This window comes from Tachypleus tridentatus, chromosome 1 (assembly GCF_004210375.1).
Source record: "Tachypleus tridentatus isolate NWPU-2018 chromosome 1, ASM421037v1, whole genome shotgun sequence".
Classification (NCBI taxonomy): Eukaryota; Metazoa; Arthropoda; class Merostomata; order Xiphosura; family Limulidae; genus Tachypleus; species Tachypleus tridentatus.
In genome coordinates, this window is record NC_134825.1 from 145067608 (window position 1) to 145091420 (window position 23813).

The window sequence follows — 23813 nt, forward strand, 5'->3', positions numbered from 1 at the left end:
AAACTATTATAATTACAGAATAGTACCAAGGTTGTCCAAAACTATTATCAAAGAAATATAAGAAAAAAAAATCTTAATGCTACAATTGTACCTGATGACATAATACTGAAACAAAACCAAAAATGTATAAAGAGAAAACAACAGTATGTATTACAAGCCAAGTGAAATTTCAGAAGAAAAATTTATTGTGAAACAATGACAGTTTGTGTTTCTATTATTATTTCTTTGAGGCTTAACCAATGAAATAAAATAAGTAAAAGTCATTCCAACTTACTTAATCTGTTTGAAGCAAAATATCATACAAAATGTTTGGCACATCTGTACTATAAAGCAGCTGCTGATACCTTTTATTCTATTCACTTTTCCAGTTTTATGACTTTCACAGCCATTATAATTCACCTCTCTCATGCAACCCCTTAGTAAGTACTTCCTGAGCTCAAATGGACATAACTTTCAGAAGTTCTTGGGTAAGGCCAAGATCTTTAAGACAGCTAGAAATACAAGTTACATGATAATTACTGAAAATAATTATAGTAATCTGAAGAAGCTACCCAATGGAAATGAATTTCTAGTAATTTTATGCCAATAATCAGTAGACTTTTAAGGAGATGACAGACATGCATGGTCTCTTCCATCCCCATAAAGTCAACAGAACAAATGAAATGAATAATGTAGGAACCTTTTCATGTATAATAAATACAGTAAACTGAACTGCAATACAGAAAAGTGTTTGAGTGATATTAAAAATAATTAAAACATCATTTCATTATATTTACCTTCTAAAAATTGTTTGTAGACAAAAGTAATATTTTGCAATATGTTACCAAGGTTCTCCAAAAAAATCCTAATAACTTACAATTTGTGTACAAACTTTATTTGAAAAATAAAACACTCACTGAACAATACAAAGGCTTAAAGTAAGTACTACATATGGTGTTTTGAAATAAATTTTTCTTGCCATAAGCCAAATATGTGAACTGTATTTTATATTAGTGTTAAAGCAACTGAAACTATTTTCCACTGCTCTTAATTTTTACTGCTGACAAGAGGGAAGGTAGTACCCCACCATTCATGCTAAGGATCTGACTGTTATTCTTATGCCACAGAGCTTAAGGTGCTGGGAATATTTTGTGGTATCATCACACAGTGTCAACTAATTTAATAAATGCAGTTTTATAGTTCTACCAAGATATTTTTTATTCTGTTTTTACATCATTTTACTATTTAACTTATATTACTTAGAGCTATTATATTCAATCACACTGTTGACTTTTTGTACTTGATACATAAGAAGATATTAGCTTTAATTGCATATTCACTTCTTCCATCTTAATAAATACATATTTATTATGTATTTGTTAATACATAATACCCCACCATTCATGCTAAGGATCTGACTGTTATTCTTATGCCACAGAGCTTAAGGTGCCTGGAATATTTTGTGGTATCATCACACAGTGTGTCAACTAATTTAATAAATGCAGTTTTATAGTTCTACCAAGATATTTTTTATTCTGTTTTTACATCATTTTACTATTTAACTTATATTACTTAGAGCTATCATATTCAATCACACTGTTGACTTTTTGTACTTGATACATAAGAAGATATTAGCTTTAATTGCATATTCACTTCTTCCATCTTAATAAATACATATTTTAAAAGCTTTAACACACAAAGTAACACCAATTTCAAAAAAGAATAAAAGATAAATCTTTAAACTGAAACTCCTGTACCTTTGTATTTTTGTGCAAATTTCTATGCAACTAAAAATACAACCTATTAAGCAATCACAAAATAATAGTACGTTCAGTAAAAAGGTTTTATTATTTCATAAAATAGTTTTAAACCATTTAATTCTTTATACCAGTGTTTTTTCACATTAAACAAAACATTTTATACTGCAGCTTGTGTTTAAATAATTACCTACTGAATACAACGATCAAGTTTAACTCTTAAAGTATGCAAGTATTTGTGGACATAGGCAGTGCTATAATTCATGTATCAATCATCATGCATAAACTTGACTATTTGTTAGATCAGTTAATCTTTGCAAAAACTTTAAAAACGGCATAAAAATATAATTCAAATTAGGTTCATTATACTGTTTGTATGTGAACGTGGAAAAACTGAATGAATTACTAAAATGTACCTTTACAATAACTCAGTTATAAGTTTACTGGACAGTATAATGTTTTTATAATATGTTTATAATAAAATACCAGACTTTTGTGTTTAAGCATATTTAATGTTTCTTTTGTATCCAAACATTTGAAATGTATCAATAAATAAAAAGCTAAAAATATTTTAAAAATTAAATGGTAGACAACACATCCCAAAGTATTTTTATGAAATATTGTATATTAAAATAGTTTTTACAAATTTAATTTCTGAACATTTAATCTGTTAAAATTTGCATCACATTGTCCTGTCTCTTTCTCCTGAGATGAAATTATCAAACTTAATGTACTGCAGTACATTCTTGCTCACTTAATATATGAGTATCTTTTTTACTATTAGAAATGAACTTTATGAGTATGTTAAGATTATTAGAAATGTAATGAACTAAAGTTCTTTCACCATGGCAAGTTAAAAAGGAACTTAATGAAACCATACAATAAGTCAAGGTAACACTTTATATATTGTAACCATGCCAACTTGGTAAGTTCTGGTATTGAATGAAAAACCTTGATGATGACAGTAACAACTGACAAAGTGTTTTTAAATTGCTATTATATCTTTGCTTACTAAAAATTCCTAAGCCAATTCAAAGGAATGGGGTTGAATGTTTTTCAGATTTTTTTTAGAAACATATATAAAGCTCTGATATTTATGTATTAACATTTCTAAAATCAGAGGAAACAGTGAAAATATCCAGCAGTTGCTATGATAATGTGACATTTTTTCACAGTTTATCAATGCTTCCCAATGAATTTTTCTAGTCCAAGTGCTATTCAATTAATGATACTGTAAGTGCACATCAGTAATGGTCAAGTTTCACCGAGAAAATAAAAATATGCACAAAAAGGAACGTTTAACATGATGAAAGAACATAAAAAACTGTTTAGCACAATATCAGCACAGAACACAAATTTTACAGATGTAGTTTAGAAAAAAGCTATTTAATTACACATTTGAGATAAAAAAAAAACCTGAAATTTTAGCTTATTGTTCTTTACTGATTTGTAGCTTACACTACAACAAATTAGGTTGCACTTGACTTCCCATTTTAGTATATTATAGATGTGTAGTTTTCTTACGACCCCATGAAAATAATTTAGTTTCCAATACAAGAGTTAAGTATTATGAGTGCAGATAGCCTAGTTGCTTTGGGCCATAAAACACCAAACCGAGTATTATCAATATCAAACATATCTCAGCATTCATAAAATGCCTTTCTTAGACATTACAGAATATCTCCCTTATGATGTTAGTAATTATTAATAATAGACTTTGTAAAAGTGCTGTTCAGCAGTGTTCCTTGTTGATTGGTATGCTTGTTTAAGTACAGTAGTGATGCAGTGGTATTTCTTGATTATAAAAAAATAAGTACATTTATACGCAATGTTTTAATCATTAATAATCTGTTATGTACTTAAAGATTTGTGCTGAAATGTATATGCTGAAACATTTTGTGTTTATTTCAAGTTTGTGAGCTTTATTCTCATTTATATTCTATTGATAACATGAACATTTTCCTTCTCTACAGTACAAAAACATTGACATTTTATACATGTAATTTTTGAAGATTTTTTATTCTGCTGGTTATTGTCATGTATATCACCTAAAATAAATTTAAGAAAGTGTTTAACATTTTTGTGGTTTATTAGTAATTTCATGAACTTATAGTGTACCTTTAATCTGTTGCTTACAAATGTTAGCATTCTTCTGAATGAATAACATTATTACATTTACTCAATAACATGCTTTTGTTGATCCTATAAATTTTGAATAACAAAGGAGGCCTGACTGCACACATTGTACATGGTATAAACTCTAATGCAACCTGTTTTCAGACACATTCCAGCAGAAGAAAAAGGTTGGTTTGTAGCTATTGCTTAACACAACACTTACCTATCACATGTTTGAACATTTAATATATTTTCTTGGAAATCTGTTTATACAATAAGTAATCATTATGAAAACAAATTTGAAATTTTAAGTCAAGTTTAAGGTGCATTCAAAATCATCAAATTTGAAAATGTAAAAAAGAATATCTTGTAGTAATGCTTCTCTGGTTTGAATATAAATAGACTGTTTAGGTAGCTTAACAAATATTAAATTTTGCTTATTTTTCCAAAACTGAATAAGACTTTGAATATATACCACTAAAAATATAGTTAATTTTTCTGTATATTATTGAACTGAAGACTGCTTTGTTTAATACAGCTTTAAAATTGTGTCCTTAAGCTTAAAACGAAACTCGTACATGCAACATAAAACAAAACTTATTTCTTAATACTATGGGAAAACATTCTAAGATAATGAATGATTCACAAAACAAAAATACAAATTTAATGCAGTTTTAAAAATAAAATTCTGATTAGAAAAATGTCAAACAAGTTACCAGGTATTAATTTGTAAACTCTGTACATATTCCCACAAGATCTGCTCCATAACTCTTGTGAACCTTTTTTGGATTATTTTCAAAGTAATGGATATATTTTACATTTATTTCATACCTTCTGAGATTTAAAAATGTCTAAACTTAAGAGAAGAAATAATAGTAGGAGAACGAACTTACTATAAACTTGTCATGTATTTTATTACACTGTAAATGATCTTACTAAGGGCATTAACCAATTAATTTGTACATTACATTAAGCCTAAAAATATATACAGCATATGAAGAACAAATAATTTCACTTCTGACAGCCAAAGGTAAAAACTTATAAATAAATGTATTCTATCCGATATTTTTAATGAATGACTATAGTGATGTTATAAAAAAAATACCACAGATTTCATGTTAAGACATTCTGATTAATGTTAGAAATGAACAATGACCAAGCTTATGAAGTTATTATCCCCTTTTCCCACAGTGTTTCATTTATGTATATTACACATCTTCTTACAACAAAACAATCATAACAAAAAATTCCTATGTTTGTGCATCACTGGATAAAATCTGTGCTGAGTAGAACAAATTATTCAACAAAATCACATACAACTACCAATTAACTTACACACTTCACCTACAAACATCTGAAAAATCCACCAAAATCTCTTTCATTTATGCTTATGACAGGCTGCATACTGTAAAAATTATACAATGTCAATGCCTCCCAAGAAAAACTAAAATATTCTATTATCACAACTTGCACAAACAAAACAACAATGGAATGAAAGCTCCAACTGCCACAAAAATTGGAAGCATGGCACTACTGTCTTCTGTGTTGTATGGATTAGGACTTCTGGGACCTGATGGTCGCCTGATCTGTGAGGCTTTTTTTTCTGCTAAACCTTCTGAGTTGTCCTCTCGCTCTTCTGCCTGAGGTAATGGTGATAATTTTGGAACTTCTGTATGAAGAAAAAAGATTATTTAACTAAAACACATCTGATTACAGAGATGCCAACTATTTCAAATGACTGAGCGTAATGATTGTAGACAGAGCCCTTTCACAGTTTTAGTCCTTTTAGATATGCCAGAAACAAGACAATCTGGTGGACGAGGCCTCTTTTTTTCCATCTTGTGAATGACTGCATTGGTGTTTCAATGCTGCTTAGAAAATGAGAAATACCCCTCTACATGAGTGCTGATTGGCTGACAAGCACTGATGACGTAACTATGGATTCCCCCATGTACCCAGTATGGAGAAGCACTGCACTCAAACCATTGGTAGACGTCGGATATACAAATATTTTTTATTATTTTAAGCACAAACATGATTATTACAAGTAGCTATTTGGACTATGTCTTTTATTTATCATCAAAATTTATTTGTATCTCAATAGAAATTTTCTTTTCACCCCTTTCAAGCCCTGGGGGAACAATTTATCACTTTATTGTATAGGCCTATATAATATATAATAATTTGGGAGTTGCAACAAGTCGTAATATTTGTCTGTATGAGCGTATAGTCGTAATGTTATACCAAAATCGTAATGGTTGGCATCTCTGTGATAAAAACAACAGAGAAAGAACAAATTATTTCATTTGATAATGAAACTAAAAGAAAGTTAACTGCAGATTTTAGCAAATACAGCTCAAAATATATCAATTTTAATTAAAAGATTTTAAGAGAATGCCTTTCATCAAGTTTTACATCAACCTTGCTTTTCTGTTCTAAATATATTTAAATAACTCATACATTTTTTAACCAATCTGACTATCAAAATAACTATTACTTTACCCAAGTTTTTATAAAGTAGAAATTTATTTTATTTTAAAAGTAAGGAATCAGTGAGTTCTTTGAGTACATAATAACATATATATACACACACCTGTGAGTGTGTAAATTAGATATCCTTAAAAACAAACATTATATAAAAAGGCAAATTTATTTAAAACTGCACAAACTACAAAAATAATAAAATTAAACATTAGGTTCAACAACTGCTAAGTTTTTTATATTTTTATTTAAAATAGGATTACACTTTGAGCTAGTACCCTTCATCAGGCAGTACAGTTTATAACAAAGGCAAACACATAGAACTCAAAGAACTTGTGTATGTAGTATTTTGAATGTTGAGCATAACAAAAATAAGTCATGAAAAGATAACTCAAACAACAACTAAAATTTAAGTAAAAATGGCAAAATAAAATCTACAGGAAAGAAAAGTGTTCATTTAAACACTAGATGGTTGTCGATCCCCAGATTGTAGATTAACCTCCTTTCCAGTCATTCTTTGTAAATGTCTTTTGAAGCACTTTTTAAAGAATTAAAGTCCTCAACTGTATGGTTGTTGATGGTGAAATGTTTGCCTCAAGGTTATCTTGGTTCTGCAGTTTAATATGGTTTAGATATTCTCGTGCTTGATCACCAAGTCAGCAGCCAAGTCCAATGTATATAAAGCATCACATCTTTTGTAAATAATACAGTAAATGATATATTCAATGGTACATATAAAGGACTATATTATGCCAAAAGTTATGCTCTTTCCTTGTATATATGCAGTGCTGTTTATGTGCAGGCTGGGGACACATCTGTTTCATTTACATATGTGAGTGCCTTAAGTATCATTTTGTTTTTGTTTTTTTCAGGTTTTTACTATGTTTGTAAGGAATAATGTGTGTCCTTAGAAAAGAGATATAACAATGGTGTCTTCAGTATGTATTGTGTAATTGTTTAAAATAATACCTTTGATATTCTTATTGACCTGGTGGTGTATTAGCACAAGTTTATATGAGTGTGTTGTAACTTTGCTCCTGGGTATATAACCTAACTTCGATGCCCATATTATGGATGAGAGAATTGGGGTAGTGTTTTTTAGAAAAAAAAGTTTTTGCATCTTTGGATTAAGATTTATAATCATTATCATCACTACATAGTTTGCAAGGTCTTAGAAACTGTATGTAAGGTATTGCCTTTTTGATACTGTGCAGATGGGAAGAATCAAAATGTAAGCACATGTGTGAATGTGTTTCTTTGTAATGTACACTAGTGGTCAGATAATCATATTGCATGTGTATGTTCATGTCAAGAACGGGGAGCGATATGTTGGATATTTCCCAAGTAAATTCTAAATAGGTGTGGAAAGAAGAAACAAAGCCTATAAAAGTTTCTAAATAAGATTTAGGCATGGATGCAAATGCCTAGTAGATTGTAAATGTATATAATCAATATAATCGTTCATTACCAATGAAGAACTATTATATTGATTATATACAAGATTTTTGGTGTATCCAACAAAGGGGTTGGGAAAGTTGGGGCCCATTATTGTCTCCATAGCAAATCCAGAGATCTGTTTGTAGTAGTTCCAAATAAAAGTAAAAATACTAAGTGTGAGTACAAATTAACCAAATATAAAAGTGTATGTACTGGAGGGTCTTCACTATGGGTCTTTGGTCTAAGAAGTGGTTTAATGCAATTAAACCGTCATTTTATAATGATTTTATATCTAATGTAGTGTTCCTTACCACTGAAATATATATTCATGATTAAAGCACTGGCATGAGTGGTGTCCTTTATGTGTGTCTGCAAATTCATGACAAATGGTTATAAAACTTCGTCAAAGTAACAAGAAATTTGCTCTGTAGGGTTGTGGTTGGTTGGTTTGGCATTTTATGGCACAAAGCAACTAGGTTATCTGGACCAAACATCAGGTAAAAAGTTGAACTTAGTTAAACTTATTAAAATTTGTAAAAAGGAATCAAGGTAAAACAAAACAAAGTTTAATTTTTGAATTAAAAATATAAATAGCATTAAATTTAATTTTTATATCTAGTTTACAGCAGTAAGAGAGAAACTACAGTAATATAAGTTGTAAAGGATTTTCTGTAGTATAATTTTAATTATCATAACTCACCAGAATGACTAAGTTCAAACATCAGTGTTAGTCACCTGACGTTGGCCTTTCCAGTCCTGGTTTCAAGTGATTTGACGTGATGGCAAATTTATAATTTCAAATCGAACTATTTGTATTCTAATTCTTAAAAAGGAATCAAATTAAAAATGTCTAATTTATAAATTAAAAAATTAAACAGCATTGAAAAGATAATGACCTTTAAAAAACTAAAAACATTTCTAAGGTGAACAGCATCACCATCGCCAATAACACTGTCTAACGTTATGGACAAACCTTGGGACAGAACATGTTTAAAATGGTGCCATCATTGAAAGTCATAACAATGGCAAGAAAGTAAAATGTGGCTTATTGTGACCTGTGGTACACAGACTACACGCTGGTGCATCAGTTCAAGATAAAAGAAACCGATGTGTTAAAAAACTATGACTAATGCATAGTCTAGTTAGAACAACTTCCTCTTTCCGATCCTTACGGAAACAAGATGGTCAAAGTCCAATATAGGGTTTTATTTGGAAAAGCTTGTTTTCATGTTGCTCACTCCAAGTCGACTGCCAGTTGGCATGGAGCCAAGCCTTGAATACAAGACCATAGACCACGTATGTAACAGGCACAGCGGTGATAGTGCCAGAGCAGATAGATTTAGCTGCAGTGTCAGCGAGCTTGTTCCTGCGAATACCAACGTGGCCTGGTACCCAGAAAAACTGGATAGAAATAGATGTTAAAGAGAACTGGACCAGTTGGTTTTGAATATTGGCAAGAACAGGATGTGAACTAACGTTAAGTGATTCCAGGCCCAGTAGAGAACTAAACAAGTCAGTATAAATAGTGCAGTTTGAGTACTGCTTAGCTGCTATGTGATCAAGGAAAAGAGAAATGGCATATAGCTCAGCAGTGAACACAGAAGCTGTAGAGAGGATTCTGCGCACAACAAACCATGACAGAACCTACACAGTCACCTGGTTTAGAACCATCTGTATAAATAGGAATGGAAGGATGGTTCAAAAGATGTTCAGCAAATAGAAGACAGTATTTCTAATTAGGAATGTCTGCTTTTCTCAGATGACTTAAAGATAGATCACATTTGGGGACTGTAATATGCTGTGGTGGGATGGGGTGACCAGTGGATACAGCATTGTTACTTAAGGACAGACCCAATTCATCGAACTGTACCTGGATATGAAGATCAAAAGGAGCAATGGCAGATCGTCTGCTCTGAAAAAGCATTGCCCACCAAGGAAAGAAAACATAACCCCAGGTAAGATGCTTTGGTAAAGAACAAAGTTTCAAAGCATATAGTAAAGACAGTTGCAAACAGAGTTGCAAAGAAGGTTCATGAGACTTTGTGTAAAAGCTCTGAACTGAGAAAGTGCAGAAAGCCTCAGTGCAGAGCCAAAATCCCTGAGGATGAACGGGGTCCAGCATCTTTAAGGCCGAGGTCCTGGCAGAGCCACAGACCAGTGATCCATTGTCTAGTTTTGATCGAATAAGAGCCCAATATATATTCAGCATAGAACATTAATCTACTCCCCCAAGTGGTGGAAGAGAGGACACGGAGAATGTTCAGTGCTCTTATACATTCGACCTGTAGTTGCTTGATGTGAGGTATAAAGATCAGCTCACAGTCAAAGATAAGCCCCAAGAGCTTTGTCTCAAGGACCACAGGCAGCACAACTTCATCGATTCAAATTTAGGATCATTGTGAATACCCCATTGGCAGCAAAAGCACATGCAAATGGTTTTAGAGAGAGAGAGAAGTTAAAGCAGTTTGCTGTGGTCCACTTCAGTAAATGATTGAAGGCAGTCTGTAGCTGCCACTCATTATACTTCATGTTGAACGACTGACATGAGATGTGAAAGTCATCGACATAAAGCTCATTTGCAACAGTTAGAAGGACTGGTTCAGTGATGGCATTATTCTTTAAACTGAAAAGTGTGACACTCAAAACACAGCTCTGAAGGACTCCAAGTTCCTGTGGAAAAGAACGGAATAGTGTCGAACCCACATGAACTTGGAATTGCTTGTCCATTAAAAATTTTTTAATAAAAATGGGCAAATGGCCATGTAACCCATACAAATGGATGTCTTGCAAAATGTCATACATTCTTGTTGTATCATAAGCCTTCTCAACATCAAAGAATATTGATACAAGATGTTGTCATTTGAGAAAGGGTTCTCTTATTGACGTTTCAAGTCAAATTAGGTGGTCCATAATGGAGCACTGTCATCAGAACCCACACTGGGTGGGCAAGAGAAGGTTGTTTGATTCCAGGAACCAAACAAAACAAACATTAACCTTCCTCTCTAAGGTCTAATAGAAACAACTTGTCAAAGCAACTGGACAGTAGCTTGAAAGAATCTTGGGATCCTTCCCAGGCTTAGAGAAAAGTAGGACAATAGCCTGGTGCAAGCCATCAGAAAAAAACATTCTCCTGCCAGATCCAGTTAAAAGCAATCAGAATAATAACAAGTGAAGCAGGAGATAGATGGCACAGCATTTCATTGTGTACATCATCTGGTCTGACCGATGTACTGTCTGATCAATGAAGGGCCAGTTTGATTTCCACCAATGTAAAGGGAAGATTGTAATCATGGAGATAATGAGCTTGAAAGGAAAGAGGAGATCACTCTGCCTAGGTCTTGATGGCTAAGAAGGTAGAAGAAGAAGCAGAAGTGCTAGATACCTGGCAAAAGCTTTCACTTAGAGTATCAGAGATGTTCCAGGTATCAACTATGGATAAAACCATGCTCAGATGGGAATACACATATAAGCACTGGCAATGCCCATCTTGATCATCCATTAATACAGAGAAAATGCCCAAAATGGATGGTAAGATATGACTCCATGGCAAAATGGGGAAGATCAACAAAGCAATTGAAATAGGCAAATCGATGACAGGCTTCTAATCTTTGGTTTTCTTTGAAACAACAAATAGTTAGGAATAAAAACCCAGGGATTGTGTGTGGCAGGAAGGGTCTGATTTCATAGCTTTATAATCAAATAAAGCTGAAAGATAAGTAAATAGTGGTTTGTTTGAACCATGACAATTTTACACTGAGTAACTTGCATTTAACATCATCCATTTTCAAGAGGTGGTAGATAAAAATACAAAAGATATGATGTGTAGAGAAAATGTGATGTGCAACATGTTTCACACTTGAGGAAATTCAGGATTTTGTTTAATATTGCATTGTAAAGTTAAGAACTTAAATGCACTTAAAATATGAAGTATTAGCTAAGATTTTATGTTATATTAATTAGTATAATATAAAAAAGTAGTTTAATAAATTCTGAATATAAGACACTAAAAACTCTGTGTCATGATCAGAAAAGATACTTGGGGCAAGATGGTTAAAATTCAAAACTAAGATACACCTATAAGCAAACACTTCACCAAGAGCAACCATACAGCTGAGGACTTTTCAATTCTCAAACTTATTAGTGCTCCAACAGCCATTCACAAGAACAAATGGAAAGGAAATTTATCTACAATCTCAAGACTTTTCAACCATCTGATTTAAATTAATGCTTTTCTTTCTTATATATTTCTACTTTTTGTTTAAATTTTAACTTCTGTTTTATCTTTTCAAAAATTGTCATTTTTACGTAATAGTTGAAATTTTGCTTAGAATTTTCATGCTCAACATTCATATTACTATATATCCTCGTTCTTTGAATTCTGCACGTCTTTGTTATGAACTGTACAAGCTGACAAAGAATACTAGCTCGAAGTATCATCTTTCTTTAAATTAAGATAAAAATTATAAAAATTGGGCAATTGTTAAAACTACACTTTTATTTTATGTGTAAGGTTAGTTGATTTTTTGTTCAATTTATGAACTACAAAATCCCTACCTTAATAATACATTACTTCTCAACAATTAAAACAGAGATGGAAAAAAAAGTAGATTTACTCCTTTGGCTTATTAACATATTTTGCAATTATTTTTATTGAAAATGCATTTGTAAACCTTGTGTTTCATCACTATAATACACAAAGTAAATTTCTACAAAAAGCAGAAATCAGTAAACTGAACATACTGACCAGTTTTTAATACCATGCTAACACATTAAGGTAGCATTCTCTGTTCACTTAAACAGTACATTACCCTCTCTAGGGCAATCTCACAAGTGTAGATATATGTAAAATATACCCAACACAGTGGGGACACAAATGTTAACTAAGTAGGTAATAAAGATTAACTCATTTGCTAGGGATTTCACCTAGGTTGATGAATCAAAACTAGACACAATAGGATGTAACAAAATATTTTAAGAACATATTCAAATTCATTTTAAAACTAGAGTGTAGAATATTCTCTGCAGGGTATTATGATCAGGATGTCAATGACATCACTAAATAGTAAATTTGTTAAAATATAACAAAATTTACTAGTACAATGCTCAGGAACACAAGAAATAACAAGAATAAATTGTAGAAGCCAATTTGTTAATAAAGCTGGAGCAAGATATGAGGAAGTGACTTTTCATAAAGCAAATGTTTCCAAGGCCCCCAAAAGATTTAGCATGTATGTGATAACAACAAACAGCTCTGACAAGACATAAAAACATTCCTACAAGCAAGAACAAGCAGGAAAGATGCCAGAAAAGATGAGAAACAGAGAATAATTCTCTTGCATCCCAAGTTATAGGCAAGAAGGTTCAATGTAGGTATGCATATTGGCATTTCAAAAATTAAAAATCAAGTATGTGAAGCATTAAAGTAGATATCAGAATGTACTCAGACCAATGGAAACAATAAAATTTGAGGAAAAGGCAATAACCAAACTATCATCTTAATATTTTCAGCCATTATAGTTTTAACATACAGGGTGTTTGAAAAGTCACTGTGCACTTATATATTTATTAACAGACATGTTTCAATATAGAATACAGGAGGTAAATATGAATAACAATTATAAACAATGTTGAAAGTGACTCTTGTTGGCTCTTCCTCACAGTAGTTTGGTTACTTTATAACACAGTTGGCCATAAAAATTATTCTTCTCTACTCTTGTTATTACCATACTGTCTGTTATAATTCACTTTATAAAATTACCAAAATGTGCTCTTTATAGCTAAATTCACAGTCTTACAGTCTAGGTCTATCTCTCTATCTTCAGCTACACTTTAAATGAACAGCCTGACAGAGGCCATGAATGTTGCACCCACTACCTAATATTACGATAGAAGAATACTCGATTAAAACAAGAAAATAATTGCCAATTCACAACAATTGAACTACACATAGTATGATTCAAAAACTGTTACACAGACAAATTTCTGATAAAACTGTACATATAACTTCTGAAAATAACTAAGTTTAACATTCATGCTATATTTAAACCATCTAACTCATAACACTCATATTAAATTCAAATAGTTACTTATATCTGTTAATTACTCCATTTTCAATTCAATGAAAGACTATTGTTGCATGATATCATCATGCACCAGGGCAGTTCACATGTAGCTCTATGGCCCCCAGCTTCTAATTTGAAGAGTAGGTAATGTCACTATTATTATACATCATTAAAAAAAATGTAGCAGAATAAACTGTTTAAAATTTAACATCAATGTCTCTAAAATAAAATGTTTAAAATTAAGAAATGGAAATAAGTAAACACCTTTTAGCTTTTCATAGAAGTTTCTCAAAACTTATTTCTTTTTATGTGTATAATTTCACATCTTCATCTTTTCACTTGTAGTTTAATTTTAATTTTCCTTTCCAATTCTTCGTCTTCTATGAATTATGCTTACCATCATCATCTAGTGGCAACAATAAAAAAATACTTTCATAACAATTACATTTTGCACATTAAAGTGAGGCATCTCCAAGAAAAGGAGAGTTAAACAGATCTATGACAAGTCTCTATTCTTTTGATATCCATAGGACTAAAGTGAAATGGGAATTTTAGATATGTAGAATTATGATAAACAATTTTGATTGCATCCTCCTGAAGGAAATTTGAGACTTCCATGTCAAAAATTTGTAAGACATTATACTGGTAGAAAGAAGACATAAATATTAGACTGAAGGATTAATCAAACCCAAGGATCACACAAGCAAACCAATGATCTAACATAACCTCTTCCTCCAACAGTTGAAATGGGAGATTTGTCCAGAACAAAAATTGCTGTGTAGGTAAAAAAATACTCACCATGGTTACTACTACTTTTGCTATAGGTTCAAAAAGAACAAATAAAAGTAACTGATGCAAATTAGATGAAACAGATAAGGCAGAATAATGAAGATTACTTGCTGGTAGCCTCAAAAAGAATGACTACCAAAAGCAAGCTGAAATGGTATCACAATATAATAACCTTCTAGTGAAATGCTTCTTCAGAATAGGAATGTATTGTAGGTGAAGAAAAGAAATTTCTATCAAGTTATCTGAAAAGTTAAGAGGAAGAATACTTTGTAGCAAAGCAAAATAGACAAAGGAACACAAGCTCTTGCTTTCTTAGTGCAGAACTATAGAATGGACTATTTGTATTCTGTTCATTGTGAATACTGAAACCCCTGATTTTGCCTTTTCAAGTAGGTATATAAAAGCCACATGACAAGAGAAACCACATCAGTGAGAGCTGCAGCTAACAAAAGACTTCAAAGGTAAAGTTTTGACCCTGACTAAGAGCTTCAAAAGAGCAAGAGTAGCTAATAGTTAATAATTACTCTGAAGAGGTTCTCAAAATGAGACAACATATAAAGTGCATTGTAAAAAACTGACAATGGGTCAAAATACATCAGATGTGAGACCTCTAAAAGAAATCTGAAATTCACTAACTTGAGAAGTAAATGAGTAGAAATTGATCCTGTAGAAAGTTTAGTAACATTTTGCAGATTTCTAAAAGTATCAGTAATGATCCAAAAATCTATAAAGGGTGGAAAACCAATAAAGACACAAACTAAACCAACAGGATATTAGCATCCTGTATAACAGAAACCAGTTCAGATTGTAAAACAGAACACACAGAAAAGAAAAAAGGGAGAAATCAGATAAGCAGAAGATACTTCAGAATTAGGGCTGGCTGAAAAATTCTGCTTTCAAACAAAGTGAATAGGCTTGTGCAAATGAAGGGTTTTTATTTTGTTAATATTACTATTATTCTCTTTTTTTATCATCAAATGGAGGAAAAGGGCAGATGTTCCACAACCAAGCAACCACTTGAATGTGAAACCTGTCATAGACACCAGAACAGACTACTGAATTAAATGCCTGAAAAATAGATCAATAAGGACTAACAGTACAGTCACAGGAACTTGCTGCATACTTAAAAGGCAGTCTACATGAGATAGGCCTCTCAGAAGTTGTAAGAATTCTGATACTGGTAGAAACATCTGCAGCAGTAATAAATGTTGACTTCTACTGGTTTGATTTCTCTTTCTCTTCTTAGGTGTGCTATACTTTAATTCTTAAACTAATTTCTGGGCTATTATTGGGAAAACAAAGCTTTTATACATCTTACTGACATGGAACAATAAATCATATGGAATATAGGAGTGTAGAGAACTTGGTAAATTGATTCATGCTCCAGATGATGTTAAGGGCATTCAGAGCAACTTAACAAAGAAAGGTGTTTTGTATTTCAGAGATAAGCCTGTCTATTTGGAAATTACTATTTAATTTATTTTATACAAGAATTACCTTAATCTGTAAATTTTGTCTTTCATGTTTTGCTTCCAGAAAACTTTAAGATTAAAGAAATTGCCTAACTTATTATTTTTATTTTTAACTGTATATGCTATAAAAATGTTTTCTTGTTTCTTGAACATTCAAACTTTATTGTTCCACCAAATGGTTCATATAAGCATGTTCTGAGCTATGGTTTAAATAGTGACGTCAAAGTACAATAACTCTGAACTAATGTTATGTTATAAACAATGCTCATGCTACAATGACTGGCAAAGCCAACTAAAAAGATAAAATTTCTCAGGAATGTAATATTTTTATTCTTGGGAAAATGTAAGTCATCATGTACTTGAATAATTAGCCATGAAATTCTAAAAGTGTATTTGTACATCAGTGAAGCATTTCTGTTAAAACACTATTTGCTAACTTCGGCCTAAATGTTGCAACAGAGTACAAGTGATACAAGTAATAACCTATAGAAATGTTAAGGAAGAAATAAACTAAGTAACTTCAGTTACCTGAACTGCACAAAAAGTAAAAGAATTGCTCCAAACAAAAGTATATTACAGTATAAAAACGTAATTCAAAATAAAATTAGTCAACATCCATGACAGTCAAACAGGGAGTAGTCAGACCAATTCACTCCTCATAGAATCATACAAAATAGAAATGTCTCATGTTCTCTGTTAAAGAGTATATATCTATACGATAAGTAACTATGCAGTTATTCAGATATTATAAAATTTGTAATAAATTACAATATTTTTTATTAAAAAATTAATAGTTAATGGCTTTAATAATGAAACTTTAAACAAAATGATTAAATTATTATGTAACAAATTCAAGAATGTATTAAATAGATATAAAGAAATAAAAATTAGAGAAATTTTACTTAAAGTTTCTAATAACTTTTTAGTTAAGAATCAGGTCATTTAACAACTTGGCACTACTTTATGCAGATGTACACCTTGCTGCATAAAAAGGCTTATTTAGAGCATGATAGTCACAGTAGACTTGGTGAATGGGTGGTGGTTGGAAGCTACACTAGTTTGTTTGGACAGCTAGATTGAATGCTTCATGCTGGTATAGTTTGTTTGCTGTGCTGTTAATTATGCCTTTCTACCATATTGGGGGCTGGAATGCTAAGATCAGGAGGTAAGTTTTCATCTTACTTACCTTCAAATGGTAGTATCTCATTTCTTTATTATATTTGAATTTTTCATTTCAACTTTACTCGTGAGAGCACTTACTTCCCACAACTATCTACAGGCAGTAAAGAGTGGTATAGATGAGGGATGTTGTGGGCTTGAGCACCCACATCTCACTCTCTTAATTTTTATTTCTAATTTTATATCTATTGCTATTCTTAATTTTTAATGCGAGACTGGTGCACAAAGGTTAAGACTGGTAGATGGTTTATCCCCACCTCAATGTGGGTCCTATGTCTTCAGTCATCACCAAAACCTATGGTACATTTTATAATCCCACAATGTAGCTTGTACTCGGGGATCTTTTCAGTTGATGCAGCATTTTTTGTTTGTGTTTGTTTCAGCTTGTTTTCGAGTTATAACAAACTAATATAATTAGTCAGAGGTTTGGATTTGCTGTTTTAATGCAGTCCTTCCTTGTGATTTTACTTATTTTACTATTCAACCTCATTAAAATGTATTTATTTTCACTAAAATATATAAAATGTCTTGTATTATTTCATCATTATGAGTTTGTTTTCTTTCTTCTCATGTGAACTTCCTCAAGTTGATTATCTGGGTGATGTCACCCATGACTGCATATTCTTCATACTGAAATACATTTATAACTTGGTAAGTGTCTGACTTTAACTACTCACTATAATAGCTAGAACGTACACATATCTGACTGTCCCTGAAATATTTTGAAAACTTGTTAATATATTCATGAAAACTTCCTTGATTGTTAATATTTTTGTAACTAGAAAATAGGAACCAACATCTAGCTTTACAGGTGTGTGCATGTGTGTATTACCCTAATGAAATTATTTTGTCAATGTATTCAATAAAAAAAAAAGTTTAGTTTTCCCTCCTGATGGTATAAAACTACTAAAAAACCTTAATTCAATGTACAATTTAACAACTTGAAAATATAACACAATATATTACTTATACTTTAAGGAAAGAAAAAATTTAAGAATAATTTAAATAAATTGTACAAGTATTCACCATGTAAATAAATTTAATGCAACTTCTGGTTAAAAGTACATTAAAAAGAGTATCACATAAAAATTAAAACACACAGTTTTACTTACGATTTACTGTTCCCCGCATCACTAAGATTGCATTTACCTTTGGATTGTCTCTATAACCCTAAACACAGTGTAAAGAAAAGTTTTGTGTAAAACAATATTTTATGAAACATCATACCTTTTGTACAATTAGCACATGTACTCATATATAAAATACATGCATAATCACATGGCTCAGCACTCCCATATTCTACATTATACAGAATAAAAAAACATATGCACAGGATTTTCAAATTAATGAATCTACATCCAAATGTGGAGAAATTTGTAGAATTTTCCAAGTTAATAAACATATTTATAGTGCATACAAGTCTTTCTCTTTTCAACAAACTTAGTAACTGAAATGGAATCATCCAGAAATATATCCAATGTATAAAACAGTTTCACTTATTAGAAGTTTAAATTTCTAAAATGCATCACTCAGCTACAAAAGTGTGTACTGAAATTACAGGCCATGGTTTCTAAATCCCATGTATGTGGATATGGTATTTGGACCTTATTATATATATATAATATATATATATATATATAATAGGATATATTTTATAATCCCACAATATAGCTTGTACCCTGGGATCGTTTTAGTTGATGCAGCATTTTTTGTTTAATTTGTTTTTATTTCAGCCTTTTTTATAGTTAAAATAACTAATTATATATATACACACTTCTGAGTGAATTCCAACCTGTACCTTGATGTATTCTGAGTCACTGGAACCATGATGAGAAGATAAGCAACACCAAAGTAGTCAAACCCTCTCCTCAACCTAAAGAAGTCTGAAAGCCAACACTCCAAACTCAGAATGATGGGATACTGTATGCTATAACCAACATGAGAAAAAAGAACTCATCCAGTCTGAAACTATAAACACTCATCCTCATTCTCCAACTACGTAGATAAGTTCAATTTGCCCCCAGAGTTATGAGGAGGATGAAGAATAAACTGTGCTCAAACAAGGACCCAGAATGTAATCACTTTGCTTATGGAATCATGAGTAGAAAATAGACCCTCTTCCAAAAACAATGTACTGAAATGATATTGATCAAATTAAAGGGGCACATTCAACCCAACCAGATCATCAAAACTGAAATGGTATTATGAGTAGGTTCCTTCCAACCAGATGTTGGAAGAAACATCTAGGGACATGGGTAGGAAGGCCTCAAACTTTGCCCTATTCTTAAAGAGTGAAGAAAAGTCACTTCACACAGTTGAGGAATAGCCTCTACCCATCACACCAGCAACTGAAAACCAAGCATGGTAGGAACCCCTTAGCTCCACTAGAAGGAAATGCAAACTTATGCCAACTTATTTAATCCAATGATCAGCACAAACAACCAGGATCCCCTTATATGGTGCATCCTAATACAGCAATACTACACTAGCCTGCTTCTTGGTGATTTTATGGAACATCATATTTCTACAGAGCCTGTTGCAATCTGGATAAAACATGTTTTAATGGTTGCTAATGTGGAACTAGTTTGACAAAACCACACCTGCTTGGTCAACACTCACCACAGAATGGACTCCTGTAAAATGATGTAAGGGACCCTTTAAAATAAAGAAGAGACAATACTAGTAATGAAGGTACTCACACACCTTCTTACAATCTAGTGGGTGTGTTAAGATAGCTACTGAAGTAGAAAGAAATTTTCAGAGGAAGATACATCAGATAATACAAATAATTTGAGATAAATGAATTGGAAGGGGTCCACAAATAGCTCATGCAATGTCCGTCAGTGAGCAATTTTACCAGACTGCTTAGGACATAGAAATGTGAAAACTTTGAAAAGATGCAACTTGCAGAAAATTTCTCACCTCTAAAGAGAGCCCAGAATAAGTGATATGGATCAACTTCCATACCCATCTCAAACATAGTAACAGGGTATAAATCCCTAGAAACTGAAGGATCCTAGTGAATTAAAAGTTGTTCTCTTGTACCTCTAAAAACATTTGAGCAGAGAATATAACACTTCAAAACCCTCACTGAACATAAAAAATTAAGATCCAATTGATCATATAGTGATAAATATTTGTCAAATGAATCAGTGAAAAGAATTTCCTGGCTGCCAGTGTCTTAGTAGGAATAACTTGTCTAAGTGCATGAGTAAAATGATAAAGCATCCTGTGCATAATAACTGTAAACAACTCCAACCAGTAACATCCATAGACCACCAGCAACAAAAATTAAACATTCAGGGAAAGGTGATACATGGTTTGTGAGGATAAAGTCTCAAAACAGATGTTAAGAAAGGGCATGTAATACTACCTTAATATACCACTTAGATAACAAAAATGATTGTCTGGGACAAAGGACCTGAAATGATGTAAAAAAGTTAAAGAGTACTGGGGACTCAAATAATTTTCATCTTAAGTATCTAAAGGTATTTGATAAGGCTGTCTTACTTAAGGTGACTGTGGAATATGCAAAATCTTTGTTACAGAGCCAGGTGTAAAAATGAGTTATGGTTGGCATTTCTAGTTGAAGTTGATTCAACCGTCTTTCAGTAGAACCATTGCCAATAATGTGTACCATTTCCATTGTTAAATACTCATTGTGGGACTAAGTAAAGACTGAGCAGAATGAGAAACTTACAATAACCCACTTAAAACTTCAAGAGTAAAGAGAAATTCTCTATTGAATCTGAACAGAAAATATCAAATTAACTTTAAGACCATAAAAAGCAAAATAGTTTAAATTTATTTGGGCAATAAAACATCTAATGGTGGTACATCCAATATTTTTAGTTCTATACATACTTATGTAACATATGCAACTATTTAATGGCCATACTTGAAGTTAAAATGGGTTTAGACCAAACTGATTTCTTACATACAACTTTTGGTCTACTGGAGCTAGGTTTTAACCATGTTCAGGAGTCATCATTAAGCCTGATGATGACTAACAGACGGTCAAAAACTAATGTCAAAAATAAATAATGGATGTTAGATATTTGTTATTTAAACCCATTTATATGAAAATACTTTAAGTTGTTTATCACCTACACTAAATAAGGATGATGTTTCAAGACTCTACCTACCTTAAGTAAACATGAAAGTTAAACTAATGAAAAAAGTTTAATAAGCAGTATAGAAAACCTTCAATGTTATTATTTTAAATAATACTCCAGAAAATATGTATACATACCTTTACAAATTCAATCTTAATTTTTCCATCATGAGCAGACTCCTCACTATTTACAATAATTTTATTTCCTTTTACTTTAAAAGGAATGTACTCATCATGTGCTACTCCTTTTCCAACTTTTGAAAAAATATCCAACTCTGATACAACTGTGTGAACACCGTTGAGAACAACGTCAAAGACCTAAATAAAGAAGAAAATAAAAATAAAACTGAAATAACTTCTGCAAATAAATTAGGTTATAGTAATAACTTCTAATCTGAAAAGCAACAAAACATTCAGGTAAAAATCTTGTGGTATATTTTACAATACTTTCAGTGTTTGTTAACATGCTTGTACAAAAAACAAAAAAAACTACCTTACCACTTGAACAGTAAAAATTAACTTTCAAGCCTGAAAGCTTATAATTTGATTATTTTATGTTATCAAGTTTAGTTACATTTTAAAGGTATTAGTTAAAATATATTTTATAATTACTAATAGATATTACATTTTATTACACACTTTTTTCAAAACAGATGCTTTATTCTGCTCACATATTAAAGGAAAAGAAACAAGATTTTTGAAAGTTTCTCAGCCATTACCATTTTTCTCAATTCTTAGTACTTTTCCTACTGTATTTGTACTGTTAACATGTAATAAGCAATAAGTCAATTATGTCATAAGATATTACCAATAATTAATTTGTTCATAGTAGTAACAAATCTTTCAAAAACTATGATGGATGGGAGAAGAAAAATGAATGTGAGAGATAAATAACAGATTACAAAGTATTTAACTTCCAAAATTGATTATTTTCTTAACTCCTAAGCCAATTAAATAGGTGTAATTAATTATTGAAGGTTCATCTAACATTATCCAACCGAAGGTAGGTTACAACAAGCCTGGAATCACAAATATAGACATGTAACACTTGCCCTTTCTTGTAATCTGAAATGCCTTTAATAACCACAACATAAAATAAGGATTAATTAGGCTTAAGACAAGTAAACAAAAATAAATTGACTCACAGTGGGTATATACATATATAAAAAGGCATTATGAATGTAAGATGTATAAATTCACTCCCAATGACAAAAGATTTGGGGGACTATAGAATACCACAAGAGTTGTTCAAGTTAGGAACTTGAAAAATTGTATAACAAAAGGTTAGCTAAAAATGTAAAAATAAACAATGTCCTCAAATACATTGAGAGCAAGCAAAATATTAAGGCAGGAGTAAGTTCTTTGAGGGATGATACGGAGAGGATAATTAATATACGAAGATTATAATATGGCCTGGCTATTAAATTCTAATTTTTAATTCCCATTCTGAACAATTGCTACATGAAAATAATATTGAAGAAGATCACATTAATTTAAGAAAACTGGAAGAATGATAAAGCTCTTGGGCCAAAATCATATTTACTCAAGAATAAGGTTTGGATGTGTAAATAGTAGGCACGTTTTAGTAGGATGAAAGTTGGCTAATTTTTTTTCTTTTCTTTTCAAAGGTGATAACATCTGTTTTAGCAATTACAAGCTTATTAGTGTTACATCACCAGTAAGAAGTTTTCAAAAATCTGATAAAAAAAATGCTTTACTAAGTTATTTAACAAAGTTTAAAATTTTGTTGGATAATCAGCATGGTTTCATTAAAGAAAAATCTTGACAATCTTTGAAAAGGATGCTGTTTATATTGACGAGGATAGATTTTCAGGAGGCATTTACCAAGGTGCCATATAAAATGCTTGTTAAAAAAGTTGTATCTGTAAGATAGAAAACTAGATAGGTAAAAAAAAAAGTAGAGTTGTTATAAATGGAGTTCAGTCAAACAGAATTAATGTTTATGTGGAAAACTTCAAAGTTCAGCATTAGAACTTTTCCTCTTTTGATTTACATCAATGGCAAAGATAAGGGAATGGCCAATTGATCATTTAAACTTCCTGATAACTTTAGGTGCTGCTGGCTGTAAAAAGGATGGTGCTGCTTCACAAAAGAATATGGATTATTTATTGGGCTAAACAAATAAATGGCAGATGTGGAAGATCACAGTTTTAATTATAATTTTGATGGAAATAATCTTAACAGTGTTATGGAAGAAAAACACATTGGTGTTCTAGGTGATCACTTTCTTAAACCATCCTAGTAACGTGTTGTTGCTGGTGAAAGGGCAAGCATGATTTACGGTTGTAGATACAGAAATACTGAATACAATACTATTAAGCCTTCTAGTATTAGGATATAATTTCATTGCATGGGTCACTAGATCGGCCACATTTGGAATGTGTGTTCAGTCTTTGATGCCTAACCT

The 23813-nt window shown here is 31.5% G+C and overlaps 1 protein-coding gene across 2 annotated transcripts in view; it reads right to left on the minus strand.

Annotated features, from left to right (window-relative positions):
* LOC143226082 (malectin) overlaps positions 1 to 23813 on the minus strand; it is a 54996-nt gene that overhangs the window by 29922 nt on the left and 1261 nt on the right. Inside the window, exons 2-4 of one of the 2 annotated variants that reach the window (XM_076456558.1) lie at positions 21524 to 21703; positions 18384 to 18441; positions 860 to 5520 (exon numbers count right to left, since the gene is read on the minus strand). In XM_076456558.1, coding sequence (XP_076312673.1) covers positions 5312 to 5520; positions 18384 to 18441; positions 21524 to 21703 — 447 coding nt within the window. In that variant the 3' untranslated portion in view covers positions 860 to 5311. Of the gene's footprint in view, positions 1 to 859; positions 5521 to 18383; positions 18442 to 21523; positions 21704 to 23813 lie in introns of those variants that run through there. The other variant, XM_076456568.1, reaches the window with a different exon arrangement.